Source organism: Pteropus medius, unplaced genomic scaffold (assembly GCF_902729225.1).
Source record: "Pteropus medius unplaced genomic scaffold, Ma_sr-lr_union100, whole genome shotgun sequence".
Classification (NCBI taxonomy): Eukaryota; Metazoa; Chordata; class Mammalia; order Chiroptera; family Pteropodidae; genus Pteropus; species Pteropus medius.
In genome coordinates, this window is record NW_024344378.1 from 59,382,807 (window position 1) to 59,398,043 (window position 15,237).

General features: G+C 42.8%; 1 protein-coding gene and 1 pseudogene across 1 annotated transcript in view; one reads left to right on the plus strand and one right to left on the minus strand.

Moving 5' to 3' along the window:
- The window catches only part of VSTM4 (V-set and transmembrane domain containing 4), a 97,151-nt gene that overhangs the window by 53,011 nt on the left and 28,903 nt on the right, over positions 1-15,237 (minus strand). The window contains exon 3 of the mRNA XM_039872352.1: positions 6,830-6,898. Coding sequence (XP_039728286.1) covers positions 6,830-6,898 — 69 coding nt within the window. The remainder of the gene's footprint in view (positions 1-6,829; positions 6,899-15,237) is intronic.
- On the plus strand, positions 11,653-12,752 carry LOC120609643 (eukaryotic translation initiation factor 3 subunit F-like; annotated as a pseudogene).

Sequence of the window (15,237 nt, forward strand, 5' to 3'; positions counted from 1 at the left end):
TGGTTAAACAAACTGTGGTCCATCCGTACCATGGAATACTACTCAGTGATAAAGAGGAACAAACTATTGACCTATGCAGCAACCTGGATGAATTTCCAGAGAATTATGCTGAGTGAAAAAAAAATCCCAAAAGGTTACATACTGTATGATTTTATTTTATATAATGTTTACTTTGTATACCATTCTTGAAACAACAAAATTATAGAAATGGAGAACAGATTAGCGGTTGCCGGAGTTAAGGAGGGAATTGGGGATGGGAGGGATTGGGTTTGGCTATAAAGGACCCTTATAGTGATGGGGATATTCTGTCTCTTGGCTGTATCAATGTCAATATCATGGTTGCTATATTGTACTAGAGTTTTACAAGATATTATCATTGGGAGAAGTTAGGTAAAGGATACAAACCGATACAAAAGATCTATCTCTCTGTATTATTTCCTAGAAATACATGTTAATATACAGTTTTCTCAAAATAAACTTAAAGATCCAATAGTAAAACCATGTTCACATATGTCTTAATCAGTTTGGGCTATGATAACAAAATATAGACTGGGTAGCTTAAATAATAAACACTTATTTAGTTCTCAGAAGATCAAGGCGCTGGCTCATCTGGTGTCTGGTGAGAGCTCTTCTCCTGGTATCTCCTCCTTTCTCTTGGTATCCTCACATGGTGGAGAACAGAGAGGCAGCAAGCAAACCCTCATGGCACCTCCTCTTACAAAGACATGAATTTCATTCATGAGAGCTCCATTCTTATGACCTACCCTCCAAAGGCCCCACCCCCTAACACAATCACATTAGGGGTTAGGATTTCAACAAATGAATTTTGGAGGACACAAACATTCAACCCCTAACAATATACATCCATTTCTTAAACTCCAATGATCAACTTTATCACCAATCTGATTGATAAAATGCTAAGAAAGAGGAAGGGAAGCTAAAAACTTTATGTTAACCTTCTATGCAGCAAAAAGCTACAGATGTTTGAACTTGGCAAATGTTTGAACTTCAAAAAAATGTTTCTCTGCCAACTTAAGTTTCTTCAGTCAATACACATTTATTATCGGCCATGCTCCTACATGGAGCAAGAAATGTAACGATGAACATCCAAAGGTCCTCTCATTAAGAAATCAGAGGCTGCACAGCACCTGTGACAATACAAGTGTGTGCCCAGTACTAGAAACAGGCAGAAAAGGGACCCGACCCAGGGTGGGGAGGCCAAGAAGGGTTCCTAGAAGACAGGAGCTCTACAATGAGTTGTATTTAAAATGACACAGAAAATGCAAATATAGAGAGAATAAAAATATATAGAGAAAAAATATGTAGAGAGAAATAAAGTATTCAGTATCCATTACCCTGGTTTACTTTATGATGCATATGTATATATTTTTGAATTAAAATCGTAGTTTCATATTTTGCTTTTTATTTAATCTCAATTTCTCATTAAGCTCTATTCAAAATTGATTCTGAACTGTTTTTAAAATGTGATAAAAGTTTATCATATTAATATAAGTGGCTAAATATCTTATTGGCTACTCAAACTGTTTCTAAATGTTCTCTATAGCAAATGATTCTATGAAGAGCATCCATAAGCTTAAACCTTAATGTACCTCTCACATCATGTGCTTATGATTAAGTTCCTAGAAGTGGAATTGCTGAGTCAATAGGAATGTACCTTTGTAAAGCCCTTGGGAACTGGAGAAGCAGTTAGTTAAGTGCTTAAACTGAAAAAGTAAGCATGCTAAGGGTGGTGGAGTGGCTGGCTTCCTCAGCGAGCCTGCAGAAGCAGGTAAGGCTATGGTCAACGACAGAGGAGGAGGGAGAATGGGATGGAATCAGACATCTCGGCTTCCTTCCGCCTCCCCCTCCAGAGCCCCTGCCCCGGGGAAGCCCAGTGCAGATTCTGCCCCTGGAGCCCATGAGCAACTCCCATGGTCTTAGGCTCAGTCGGCTTTCTTGCCTAAGCTACTGTGAGTGGGTTTCTGTTCCTAGAAACTTAGAAGCCTGGACAAAAATAAGTGGAAATCACAACAGAACAAGGTTGCGGGTGAAGGGAGCACCTGCACTAATATTTAAGTTAGCAGGGTAGGTAGAAATGAGGAAATGTCTCCCACAGAGGGGAATTGGGAGCATCATAGAATTCCAAAGGCCAAGAAACTAAAATGTTATAATAAAAATTCCTTAATAACATCAAGTGCTGCTGAAAAACACCCATTGGGTTTTCCCACTGGGAAGCTGCTTGAAAAGTCTTGGAGAAAGCCAATTCAGCAGGATGGTGGGGAACAAAGCCAGAATACAGGGTCAAGGAATTCAATGGTATATGAAGAGTTTGAGATAGAAATAGAGAAAACTTCTATAACCAAAATGAAAACTCCCTTTCCATAGAGAGGTCTCTGTCTCAGATGTGTGACTTCATAGATTAATACAACAGAGCATTCTGCAAGTGGTCAGTTAGGAAAGAGGCCTGGGCCTCCGTTTAAACAACTTGAAAGTCTAAAGAACAGAGGAGAGGTCACAGAGCAGAATTCGTGACAAGATACAGGCCAGGCCAAAACATGGAGAACATATGACCAATCCTGGATTTACACACCATTAAGAGAACTAGTCCAGGTTTCGGATTCATTTCTGGCACAAGAAGATGGTGAACAATGCGGTCACATTGTCAGGCCCACAGGCATGAGGCAGGTGGGCGCGACACTGCCTCTCAGGGTTCCGCAGTTATGGATCCCTGGACAAAAAGGGCAATTTGGTTTCAGTCTCATCGCTGACATGGAGAAAAAGTGTCTTACTAAAGTTTTTGAGCCACTGTCTTACTAAAGTTTTTGAGCCACTGGAGCAGAGTGACGTGATCCACAAGCTCACCTCTTCATCAGGACACTTTCCTTGGTTCTGGGACTGCAGGAACCAAGGAGAAACAAGGCCAAAGTGAGAATCTCCCACAGAAGCATATCATAGACATCTATGGTCCACTCTGCCCTGGCAGGAGGTGAGGGGCTCCAAGAGGCCCACGTTATGGTTTTAGATCACAGCTTCTTTAACGTGGCACAAAAGGGCTCTCCACAGGCAACTGCGGCTACAGAATCATAAAACATCTGGCCAGTCTGGAAGGCTCAGCTAACCACAAAGCACGCAGGCCCTCCAGGCTGTGAACCCTGGCCAACAGGCACTAGCCACCCGTGTGTGGGTCCCCACAGGCTTCGGAAGGATCATGCCTGCTCTCTGCTGTGTTCTTGAAGCTACATGAACCTTACTGTGACCTTGCAGAGAGAAAAGCTAAAAAAGAACATCTGAGTTTTCCTGGATTGGGCAGCAACTGTTACCCCAAAGTTCTCATTTCTTTCTCTGTTCCAAATATTTCTTTTGCTGCTTAAGAACGATCGTCCTGCTTTATCTACTCAAAACACTGAAACTACCTCCCCTATCTTTCTCTGCAAACAAAGGTTGAAATCTGAGCCATTTAAGCTAGGGTCATAAACTCCTAACATTCCAGGGCCACTTTTCTCTAGGTGAGCTAGAGCAAAGCTGTACCCTGCTCCACAGAGGCAGCTTCGGCTCTGCTCCAGGTAGCCGTTCTGAGGCTGAAATGCCTGTCCAATGTTGCCTTATCTTTTGACTTTTCCTTAACTTTTATGTAAACACCCTTCTAATTATAAATGTTGACTCAAAGGTTTTAAAACAGACCAGGCCAAACAATGCTTGTACAAAGACTGAATCCAAGCTTTCAGTTCCAAATTTAACAAAACGTCTGCACTTAACCAAATCTGGGATTCACTTTTAAAATACTACTTATACCTGCACACTTAAAATAGTTCTAAAAATCTTGTTATATTCCCCAAATTCATTTGCAGTTTTGTCTTTTGCCATTGGACTTCCTAAGGCATCAGTGTCATTTTTAGGCTCAATTGCAAGCCGCCATGCAGAAAATGTCTCCCCACGGCCCCCAGCTCAAGCCTCCCTGAAGCAGATGGTGGGGCCAGCCGGCAGGCTGGCGTGATGCTCACTTGGCAGGGAGGCAGAGATGGGGTGCACAGTGTCCGCGTGCCAGTTCCCTTGCTTCCAGAAAGCCAAGCCACAGCAGGCCAGTCCGAGTAGACTCAACAAAAGGCAGACAGCACAGCACCTGTTGCCCAGCAACCCCGAGGCCTACAGGGGTATTCAGAGCTGCTTTGAAACCTGGTAACTCCAGCATTCCTCAACAGAATGAAGGAACCCAATTCTCTTGAACCACACTGAATCTAGAAAGTCAATGCCAGTCCTCTCCATTTCTAAGGCAAATGCAAATGTCCAGATCACAGTTCTGTGAAGAAAACTTGTATTTCTGCTGTATTTTTTAAAATCTAGCCTGTAATATCATCTTACTTGGGGCAAAATACCTGAGCAACAGCCCAGAGGGATTTTAACTCACTCTAGCATCTTACCAAGAGGCCTGACAATGCCTTTTTTGTGTTGCTGGCACACAGCCAGGCCCAACTAAGCCTAGGAGGATGGATATCCCTCATCAAGAACTACTGCAGCTCACTGTCCAGGAACAAAAGGGCAAAGGCCCGGGATCACATGCCAGAGAATTTCAACCATATCCTGACCTGACCAACACTATGGCTGGGTTAAGAAAGCAAAACCCACAAAAGCTGCTGCTGAAATCATAGGAAAAGAGCACTGTGGAAACAGCTGCTCTGAGGCATTATGCAGAGTGAGAGTGCTAATTCTGCTGCCCAGAGGGGACCTAGTTTTCTGTGTTGAGAAGAAAGGGCAATTTGGGCCATGGACATTGTGCAGAGAGTTAGGTAGAGGGTAATCCTGAGATTCTGTAGCTACACATGAATTATAAAATATTAATTACACAAAGTGTTTTAGGGATGCTAATTATGCTGCAATGTATATGGGGACTAAATGCTACAATCCTTCCAAATATACAAAGTCTGGGTCTTTGTACCCTGGTATTTTCAATATATGGTCCTCAGACCACTTGCACTGGAAACACTTGGAGCCTCGATAAAGTGCAAATTCTTTAATCACTTCCTAAATGTAATAACCAGAATTTTTTGCGGGGGAGGGAGGGTGGGAGGGAAGCACAGAGTCTGAGTTACTAACAAGTCCTGAAAAGATCCTTAGGCATCTGATGATAAATAGGGTTCCTGCTGTCATAGCTGCCAATGACCTGCCTCGAGGCACCACCCAGACATCTCCATAACACACCTTCACAGTGCCTGGGTTATAGGGCAGCTCCAGAAACATGGACTAAATTAATAGCTTTTTCTACTGCTTCACCCCAGGAAGAGTAAAGTCACTTTCATGTCTTTGCTAATGAACAAGCAGGCATTCACTGAATGAAAGGCTAAGGGAGGGAATTTGGGATTATTTTGCTAGAAGAAGGTCATCAAATAAAGAAAAAAAAAGGCAGCTACAAAGCATGCAGATGAAAATCAGAGAATACAAAGAATCACTGTTAGAGTAAATCACAATCTGAGAGACACAATATTTATGACTTTAAAATGAAACAATAAATCATAATGGCCTACCTAGGTGACATCTTATAGTTTGCAAATGATGTTCATAGTTATGGTTACATTTTTCCAAGAGAGAAAGTACCTCAACCAACTGTTTTTAATTAGCTTTTAGAAGGGTAGGTTTGACCAAATGCTCTCTTCTAGGGCTAGCTCTGCTTCCACACCTGTTGAAGTACCAAAAAGGGATTGCGAGGCCCCAAGACACACACATCTCCTTAGATCTTTTTGACAAGGTCATCCCCATCAATAAATGCCACAAGATGCAATCCTTTATAATTTCCTGATCATCTCTTACATTAATCGGTTTTGTACAGATCAAAGGCTCTGACTGAGAACTCACAATGTACATTCTTTCATTACTTACGGTCATAACCTTCAACTTCTTTCTAATAACAATCTCTGTGAACTTTTCTTTCTCTTAGGTTAGTTTTCTCAGCCTCAGAACTCTTGACATTTGGGGCCAGATAATTCTTTGTTGTGGGGTTCTAATCTGTGCAATGCAGGCTGTTTTGCAGCATCCTTGGCTTGTACCCAATAGATGCCGATAGCATCAAAATGCTAGTTGTGGCAACCAAAAATGTATACATAGGTTGACAAATGTCCCTTGGATTCTCACCTCCTGTTGAGAATCACTGCTCCAAGGCTCAAGTTGGAGCCTGCATCAAAACCACCCAGATGGCTGGGTACCACCCCCAGATTTTCTGAGTCTGTGAGCAAGGATGGTGCCAAACAAAGTACATTGGTAACAGCCTCCCAGGTGATGCTGATACTGATGCTGCTGGTCTGAGACTAACTTTGGGAAACACTACTCTATGCTCTGGCTGCACCCTGGAGTCATCTGGAGAGCTTTAAACAAGTTCCAAGTCAGTCAGAATCTCTAGAGATGTGATGCAGGCCTCAGTGTTTTAAAAGAATCCCCAGTGATTTCCAAATGGGTTGAAAATCACTTGCTTAAGGTTTTCAAACTATTGCTAGAATCCTAAATTCCTTAAGAACCTAAGATAAAATTAGTTAGAGTGATGTACTTTCCATTTTTATATTACTTGACGATCCTTCCCTAATATCACCTGGGAGTAGACTTTCTGGAGCAAAACAAAACAAACAACCCTAAATTATGCAGTTTGGGGCTTTCACTTTCACTCCTTCAAAACCTGTGGGCACATACCACCAGAAATTCCTGTCCTACTCTTAAGTTTCGGACAAGAAAACAACTTGATGTGGCAAAACTAAAAAGTTAAGGTCTTTCCTCTTATTCTATTCCTTTTTTTTAATTATCTAAAAGTGAGATAGCATCTTATCATAAAGAAATATGCAAGCTTTACCTTCAAAAAATGCCCAAGTCGCTTTCTTTTTATCAAAGGATGAGTCTTCTGAAGCTTTGAGAGAAATCACTGTAAGACAAAAAAGAAATGGCAAAGCATGTAGTAGAGTAGCTTATGGACCTGACCCACAGTGCAATCCAAAATAATGCCATACGACTTAAATGGCACTTAGATTTATAAAGTAATTTTTCACATTTGCAAAACCACATTTAAGTGTCACAAGTCACATGCCAAGGATAGGTGTGATGACTTACACATAACAACTGGGAGTCCTGAGGCAGCAGAGAGGAAAATTAAATTCTCTGTTTAAAAGCCAATAAATGGCTAAGCTGGGACCCAGTATGGTAGAAATCCCACTTGCCCCTTATACTTGCAAAATAGTTTCCCAATAGGAATTCCAAAAACCAAAACATTATTTATTTTACCAAAACCAAAACATTATTTATTTTACCATTTAGTATCACAAGATAGAGAAGGCTGAGGTCATCTGATGACTCAGGGTCAGTGCTCTAAGCACCATTCTCTGTGCAGGACAGTCACACAAAGCAATGGACATCTGATTTGAGATTATGTTGTCTGCTTTCAGTCAGTGGTTGATCACTGCACTCACTGTGCCTGCTTTCAACAGTCAGGGACACAGAAGTGAGTTATACTGTGTTAAACCTTGAACATCATACTCAAGAGTCTGGAGCCAGGGAAAGGTTCTGGGCAAAGGGGTAACATAATCATTGGTAAAAATCTAAAAATTAAAATGTCAGGGAATTAAAATACTGTCCTACAGAACTTTATAAGATGATGGAAATATTCTATGTCTACACTGTATACATAGAGCAGCCACTGGCCACATGTAGTTATTTAGCATGTGAAATGTAGCTAGTCCATATGGGACTGAGAAACTGAATTTGTAATGGTATTTCATTTTCATAAATTTAAATTTAAATAGGGACATGTGGTCAGTGGCTACTATGTTAAAGAACTCTAGAAAAAGAGAATCTAGGACCCAAATAAAAATGATCTATCATCTATCTATCTACTACCTATTTATATCCCTGTCTCCCTCCCTCTCTATCTTTTTTTGTCCTTCAGAGAACAGTTAGGGTAGCTGAAATATATATGCACATATATAATTGTATAATTATGTAATACAGATATATTTATGAAATATAAATATCTAGTTAGAAAAGCTGAAATGCAGATTTTTTCCAGATTTTTCAGCTTTTCGAATGTTCCCAGGGGGGCTTTAGTATGCTATAAGTTAGTCTATCATTACCAAAGAACTCCTCCCCATTAGAACCTAAATTCCCTAAAACCAAAAGTTGTATTTCCACCTCTATATTCCCATAATTTGGCACACTGCCTGGCAACTGGCAGGTGCCTAGTAAATAAATGATCTATTTCTGACAGCCCCACAAAGTAAGCAATCTGGACATCCAAGAAAGAATTTAGTGGATATTTGGTCTTACACATATTAGATATGTCAGACAATTTATCTGCCATCCTTCTTGCTTAATTTGCCCCCCACACAGCCCCTGTAATTGCTGACTGCCAGAGCAACCAATCAGATTCCCCTTTCAAGAATTTAAACTAAGAAACAGAGTATAAATGGTTATTGTGGACCCTGGGGCTGATTTGGGGTGGACAGCTGTTTGGAAAATAGGAAAGCGGAATAGAGCAAAGGGCAAAACCTGTAAGAGAAAGGTAGAGGTAAGAGGACCTGTAGGACTGAAAGACTTGATCTTGATGGCACTTTGGATCTCAAAAGGGTTGATTTATTGTGTTTGCTATCCTTGCATTCTATGATTTCTGTATCCTTAAACTATCCCCTCCTCTCTTCTGAATTAGCTTGAATGGGTTTCATAGTTTCAAATAATTGAGCCTAGGCTAGGATAACCATGAAGAGTCCTAATGAAGACATTACAGGAATGAGAAAGAAATGCATCTCTAAGGAATTTGTTTTCGAGAGGTCAAGGATGCCCATTGTGGTCCAAAGCCTTACCACTGCAAGTGTGGTCCATGGAACAGCAGCTTCAGTGTCTCCTTGGGGCTGGTCAGAAGTGCAGAATCACATTATTCCCAATCCAGGTCATTTGCTGGTTATGTGACCTTGGGAAAGTCACTTAACTTCCCGGTGCCTTAGTAGCCTTATTTATTATGTAGTGATTACAAGAAGTCCCTACTTTCAGGGTAAATGTGAGTATCAAATGGGTAAATATATGAGAAATGCTCAGAACAGTGCCTGAGACCTAGTAAGCCATTCATAACCATAAAGATGTTAGCTCCCTAAGATAGGAGTTTTAGTCTATTTTATGACCTGCTTTAATTTCCGCACTTAATTCCAACATGGTCCTTTGTTGGCAGCCTAGACTTTGTCCTAGACTGTGAATCTTCAATTGTCCCAATGGTCCAAAAATAAAGAGAGTTCTTGTGGCTAAATGTCTACAGCTCAAATAAGCTATTATCATTCTAACGAAGGCAAGTGCCTTCAGACAACTTTTTATTCATCTTTCACTTTTTTTCTTTTGAGAAATTGTGGACCCTTTGTTTAGTCCAAATACAATTCCCTTTGCCTTATTTGGGAAAGAAGAATAACAAGGTCTCCCCAATCACCTTCAGGAGATGTGAGCTGAAAGAGCCAGCAAATTGGGATTCTAAGCTAATGAGGCTCTAAGCAAGGAATTCATGGATGCTCTCCATTTTCCCCTAGTGCAACTATTTCATGGGAAAGTGCAGCAACTTTTGTCAGCAACACTGATCATAATCTTATCTGTTCCTACAAGAAAGAGAAATCTTTACATGAATTCTGCTAGAGTTTCAGAAGTTTTCCCAAGGTTCCACATAACTTTCTTGTTTCAGCTGCTAATCCTATGCTATCTCAAAGTAAATCTGATACGTTGTCAAGCCATGTGTCTGAGTCTACAAACCATAAAGAAACACCGTGATATAAAGCCAGGCTGACACAACATCAGGGCTTTGTCATGGACAGAAGTGGGTTCACCGACTTTATTAATGCACCCCCTTCCATGACACAGCTGTGCGTGGCTGACATAATTTACCACAGTCAGCCTGGAGATGCTGAGTGTAAGAGGCCACAGCAGAATAGACAGGATGGCAGAGGATGATATACTTCAAGGTAATACTTTGCTTGACTGAAGAAAGAGTGGCAAATTTTTCAATCACTGATTATTAATGTTGCTCAAAGACTCTCTGAAATAAAATGCAAATCTCTTGATGAAAGAGCATGAATGACTTTAGAAAGTAACAGCTTTTTATCTGTCACTTTCAATCTTTGTTCACTTCACCTTGTGATCCAGCCAGACTCTGAGACCACTGGGGAAAAGGCAACATGCAATCTTTCATATCCCAGGTCCTGGTTATTCCTAAGCATTAGTGCAGGGGAACTGAAAGTCCTTACCTTCTGACAGCTACCTATCATTTGGACAGTTCTCAGTTTAATCCCTCAAAGATTAGGGATTCATGTGCATTCATCCAGTCTTTTAACCAATGGGTTGTCATATGGGGTCTTGATGGTGGGTGGGGGCCGCACTCCTCTGTGCTGGGTTTTCTGAGGAGGGGAAGAGGAACAGGACAACAGTCCCTGCTCAGGAAGGAGCATGACTGATGAGAGTAACATTCCCTGACACTCCTCAGGCTCCCATCCTCACTCACCCTCCCTCTTACACCTGGCCTGGGAAGCTGGGCCCCTGATCCAGGTGAGCTTCTGACATACTGCCCCTTTCTGAGTGAGAAGAACATGGTCAGTGCCCTCAAGGTGGCCTTGTTCTCTGAGACTGGCCTTTCGACAAATAGCTAATGTGAAGGTGGGCAGTGTTTGTCGCCTTGGGAAGGTCTCGTTATCCCAGTTGCTGGGAGTGTTGTCAGCTCTGCTTCCCAGGGAGCCTTGTCTGGGGCCACTCATGTGCATCCTCCTCTTCTATTCTTCTTTTCTCCAGGGGTCCCAGGAGGGTAAGCAGTGCAAGGACCCCCTCTTCCCACAGGGTGCGGGGTCTGGGAGAAGGCAAAGACAAGGGTAGTACGAATGATCAGAAAAGCAGAAGGAAGCCCATTTGGCCTCAGTGCCAAACCACTTTTCTCAATACACCTTCATCAGAAATAGGGTAGGCATTTGGTTTTTGTCGGACTCCTATGTCTATTTATGAATCGGATGGGGTCACAATGGAGAGGGAGAGCAAAAAGCATTCCAAAGCTGACCTATTTGACCACTTTGTAATTTCCTGGGGACCCGGTGCCTGGGGGACACAGCCCATCTGCCCTTATGGTGAGGTGGTGGGCCAGATGACTGAGCTGTAGGCTGTACTGCTCCACTCCCATCCCTGAGAGCAGAGTCAGATGAAATCTAATAAGCGGCATGTTGTGAGAGCCACCATGTCTCAGCTCCTCTGTGAAGAACTGGTTGAAAGTGGCCACAGGATCAAACAGTCCTGAAGAATGCAGTGCAGAGGTACTGAGACACACCGATTATATCAGCCTTATGTCTGGAGGGAGCAGGGTGGAAAGAATGAATCTTAGTCAAATCCCCTCTGATAGGGGCCTGTGGGGAAACTGTCACCCAGAGAAGTGTGAAAATGAAGAGCCTTGATGCCTTTTCACAGGCTGTGACAGACAGTGTCCCCTGAGTTCATGCCAAGACCCTGTGACAATGCTCTCTGGATGGGGGGCCTCCCGTTCTCTTCCTGGTTTCATGTTCACTGATGATACTGATACCTTTATCTGAACTTGCATTGAAGAACTGACCCTGCCATCCATGGAACAGATGGCTGACAATTTTAAAAGCCCTGGGAAGGGCCCCTTTTTCTCAGCATTCTTTGCTACCTGCTCACCTGTGTCTCTAGTTCCTTTAGTAAAGAATCCTACAATTGCTCTCTCGATAAGATGGCCACACTAGTAGTACCAGTGAGTGCTCCTCCAGCCACTCCAGCCCTAGCCCCATCCCTGACCCCAACCTCAGCTCCAGTGCTGGTTCCAGCTCCAACTCCAACTGCATCCTCATCCCCACACCTGGCTGCAGTAGCAGGTATGACCACAACTCTAGGTCAGACCCTGCCTCAATGCCAGGCCCAGTGCAGACCCCAGCATAGTTACTGGCTGGTCCTGCTCTACCAGGCCCCCAGCAGCCATAGTCCAGTTGCACCAAGTCACTTTGGCCTCCATCATGAATGGCTATGAGAGATGCAACAAAGGTGCAGCCCAAGTTATCAGGACCCTGCTGGGAACTGCTGACAAGCACAGAGTGGAAGTCACCAATTGCTTTTCAGTGCCAATGAGTCAGAAGAAGAGGTTGCTGTTGACATGGAATTTGCTAAGAACATGTATGAATTGCTCAGGAAAGTCCCTCCCAAATGAGCTCATCCTGAGCTGATATGCTACAGGCCATGATATCACAGAGCAGTCTGTGCTGATCCATGAGTACTACAGCTGGGAAGCCCCAAACCCATTCACCTCATGGTGGACTGGAGCCTCTGGAACAGCCGCATGAACATCAAGACCTATGTCAGCACTTTAATGGGTATCCCTGGGAGGACCATGGGAGTGATGTTCCCACCTCTGACCATGAAATATGCATTTTTGGACACTGAATGCATTGGAGTTGACCTGATCCATGAAGACCTGCTTTAGCCCCAACTGGATAATTGGACTCTCAAGTGACTTGCAGCAAGTAGCAGAGTCATTGGCTCGCATCCCGGATGCCCTAAGCACAGTGTTGCAGTATGTGGAAGACATACTGTCTGGAAAGGTGTCAGCTGACAAACTGTAGGCTGCTTCTTGACTAGTCTAGTTAACCGAGTATCCAAGCCAGTTCCTGATGACATCAAGACCATGCTCAACAGCAGCATCAATGACCTGCTGATGATGACCTACCTGGCAGTCTCAGACTGCCTTCAATGAGAAACTTGTAAACCTGTGAAAGCAGCACCCTTGCTATGCTGGGCCCCAACCTCAGGACTCATAATGGAATGAAGAAATGCCTTCTTGTTGTTTGAGTCACACTGACCCAGTCAACTGCTTGTGACTCTAAATAAACATAGCCTAACTTTTCTAAATTAAAAAACCAAAAATCCTACAATTAAAAGAGCTTAAACTGCATCCATTTAAAGTAAGGTGCGTATTTCTGATACAGAAAGCCTTCCAGGATGCAAGTATTGATGGAGAGGGGCATAGAGAGTGCCCTGGCACAGAAAGAGGAGTAAGAGGCTGCAGGGAGCAGTGGCAGGACTGCAGGGAAAGACCCCAAGTTTGGGAGACATATCTTCACCTTTCTCTTTCTACTGTTGGTCAGGCAAGGCTAAAGTATTCTCCAGATCTTGACTGTACAGGGTATTGCCTTCATTTAGTACCCCAAAACCAAGATTTCTAAAACTTCAGCGTGCAGGAGAATTAATTGGGATTCTTGTTACAATGGAGATTTCCAGACATCACCCTGAGCTTCTGGTTCGAGATATCTAGGGAGAGCTTAGGAATCCGCCTGACTAGGGAACTTACCACTGAGGACGTTCTGAGCTCGAGGTCCCAGGGCCCCATGTGGGAAGCCCTGCCTCATACACTCCTGGTAGAGAGGTGAGCACATGGGAGAAGGGATCCAGCTCATGAGGAACTGGGCCCTAGGCCTCAATCTCCTGTCCCAGACTAGGAACTAAGCCAATGCCTCTACAATTTCAAAAGTAAGAGCAAAACATAGGGACTAAGCCTATCTCACAAGTTGTTTACAAAGGACTCCAAAAGGGTCCCTTTAAATAGCAAGTCTTAGTACAGAGAAATACGAAGTGAAAAACATGGCTTTAGAGGAAGTTATTTTCAAAAGGGCAGGCATCTATAAGGATTGATGTGTCTTCCCATGTGGCTCGAATTGGGAAACGAGAGAATTTGAGTCAGAGAGACCTTCCTTCAATGCTTATCTAATACTTTGCACCCTCACTACCTGCTGAACGTGTTGCCTTAGAATACATCATTCTGCTTTACTTGTTTATCTTGTTCCTTGTCCCTTTCCCAAGATGAAGGGAAAGAAGTGCATCTGTTTTCTTTACTTCCTAGAATCCTTCTTGGCCCATAATCATAGCTGCTTTTTGAATGAATGAATGAATAGAATGAACATTATGCCCTATTGGTGGGTTAAGGTCTTCCAAAGGGAACTTGATGCTGGGACCACAACATTGTTATATTCTGGGAGGAAGGGAGGAGAGGCCAGGGACGGGGCCCTGTCCTATGCAGCCACTCTCCTTCAGTCGGAAGCCCTGCCTCAGAAGCAGTGGGAAAGCATCAGCACACCAGGCTGTCAACGCTGCCTTTTTCTCAATGTTCTGGCCTTGGAGTTGCATGATTTGGGACTATTACGATTTACTTTATAGCCTCTGAGTTCTTAGTTTCTTACAGAATGAAGGCAGGAAGTCCTCAAATCTTAAGGAGAAGACAATTCTTAAGTTCTTTCAAGGTGAAAGGAAAGGAGCAAAAGTTTAAGGCCCTGGTCCCTGGCATGTAGATCTTGCTAATTTCCACCCAGGGGTATAGAAATCTGGAGAGCAGACACCATTCTGCCTCAGTTTCCACAGGCAGCATTTTGCACAGATCAGTGGGAAAGAAAAACCTATGGGGACCAGAAGAGGTTAGTGATATGAAATATGCACAAGAAAAGACCCTTAAATAAAACAAAGATGAGTTGACACTTTTGCTCCAAATTAAAAAAAAAAAAAAAAAGGTAATATAATTGGTTCACTGGCCTTTCTTATTCAATGATGGTTCCCAAGGAAAAACATTAATGTAGCTGTGTCCCCACTATTTATAACTTTGAGAACAGTTGTTCTCAAAGAAGACAACTGCAGCCCCAAAAAAACACAGAGACCTTTTCTGCTTCTGCTTTAGAAATTTGCCTATTGCTTCCATTTGAGGTCGCCTCTCCAAGATTCAGGCCAAAGGCAATCTCTCTTGGGGCTTGGACAAAGCCATGTATGTGAGTAGGACCTCTGAGTGACCTGCACTAATGGAGCTGCTGATGAGAAACAGAAAAGCTCTAGCTTTGTCTATTTCAAGCCACTCTTTGCTTTTGTATTCTATGACAAATTCTAGAAAATAAACCAAAAGAGCAAACAAAAAAGCATAATAAATAGACTTCCCATTGTGACAAGGCAGTTGGAAGTTTGCATTCTGAGATGGAATCAGCTACAGAATACAAAGGCCATGTGTGTCCTTAGGAAATTTTGAAACTTAGGGCTTGATACAACTCCAGGATAAGTCTATATTTTCGCTTGCTATCACTTTCCACTCTTTGTGGCCATTAATTAAAATGACATTTACCAAAGAGTTTAGATAAACCATTCTTTCTTTCACCCCCTCACCCCCCCAAAAAAAATGTTACCAAGCCTTTTGTGTACCAGGTGTGAGGATTCATTTAAGAAGTA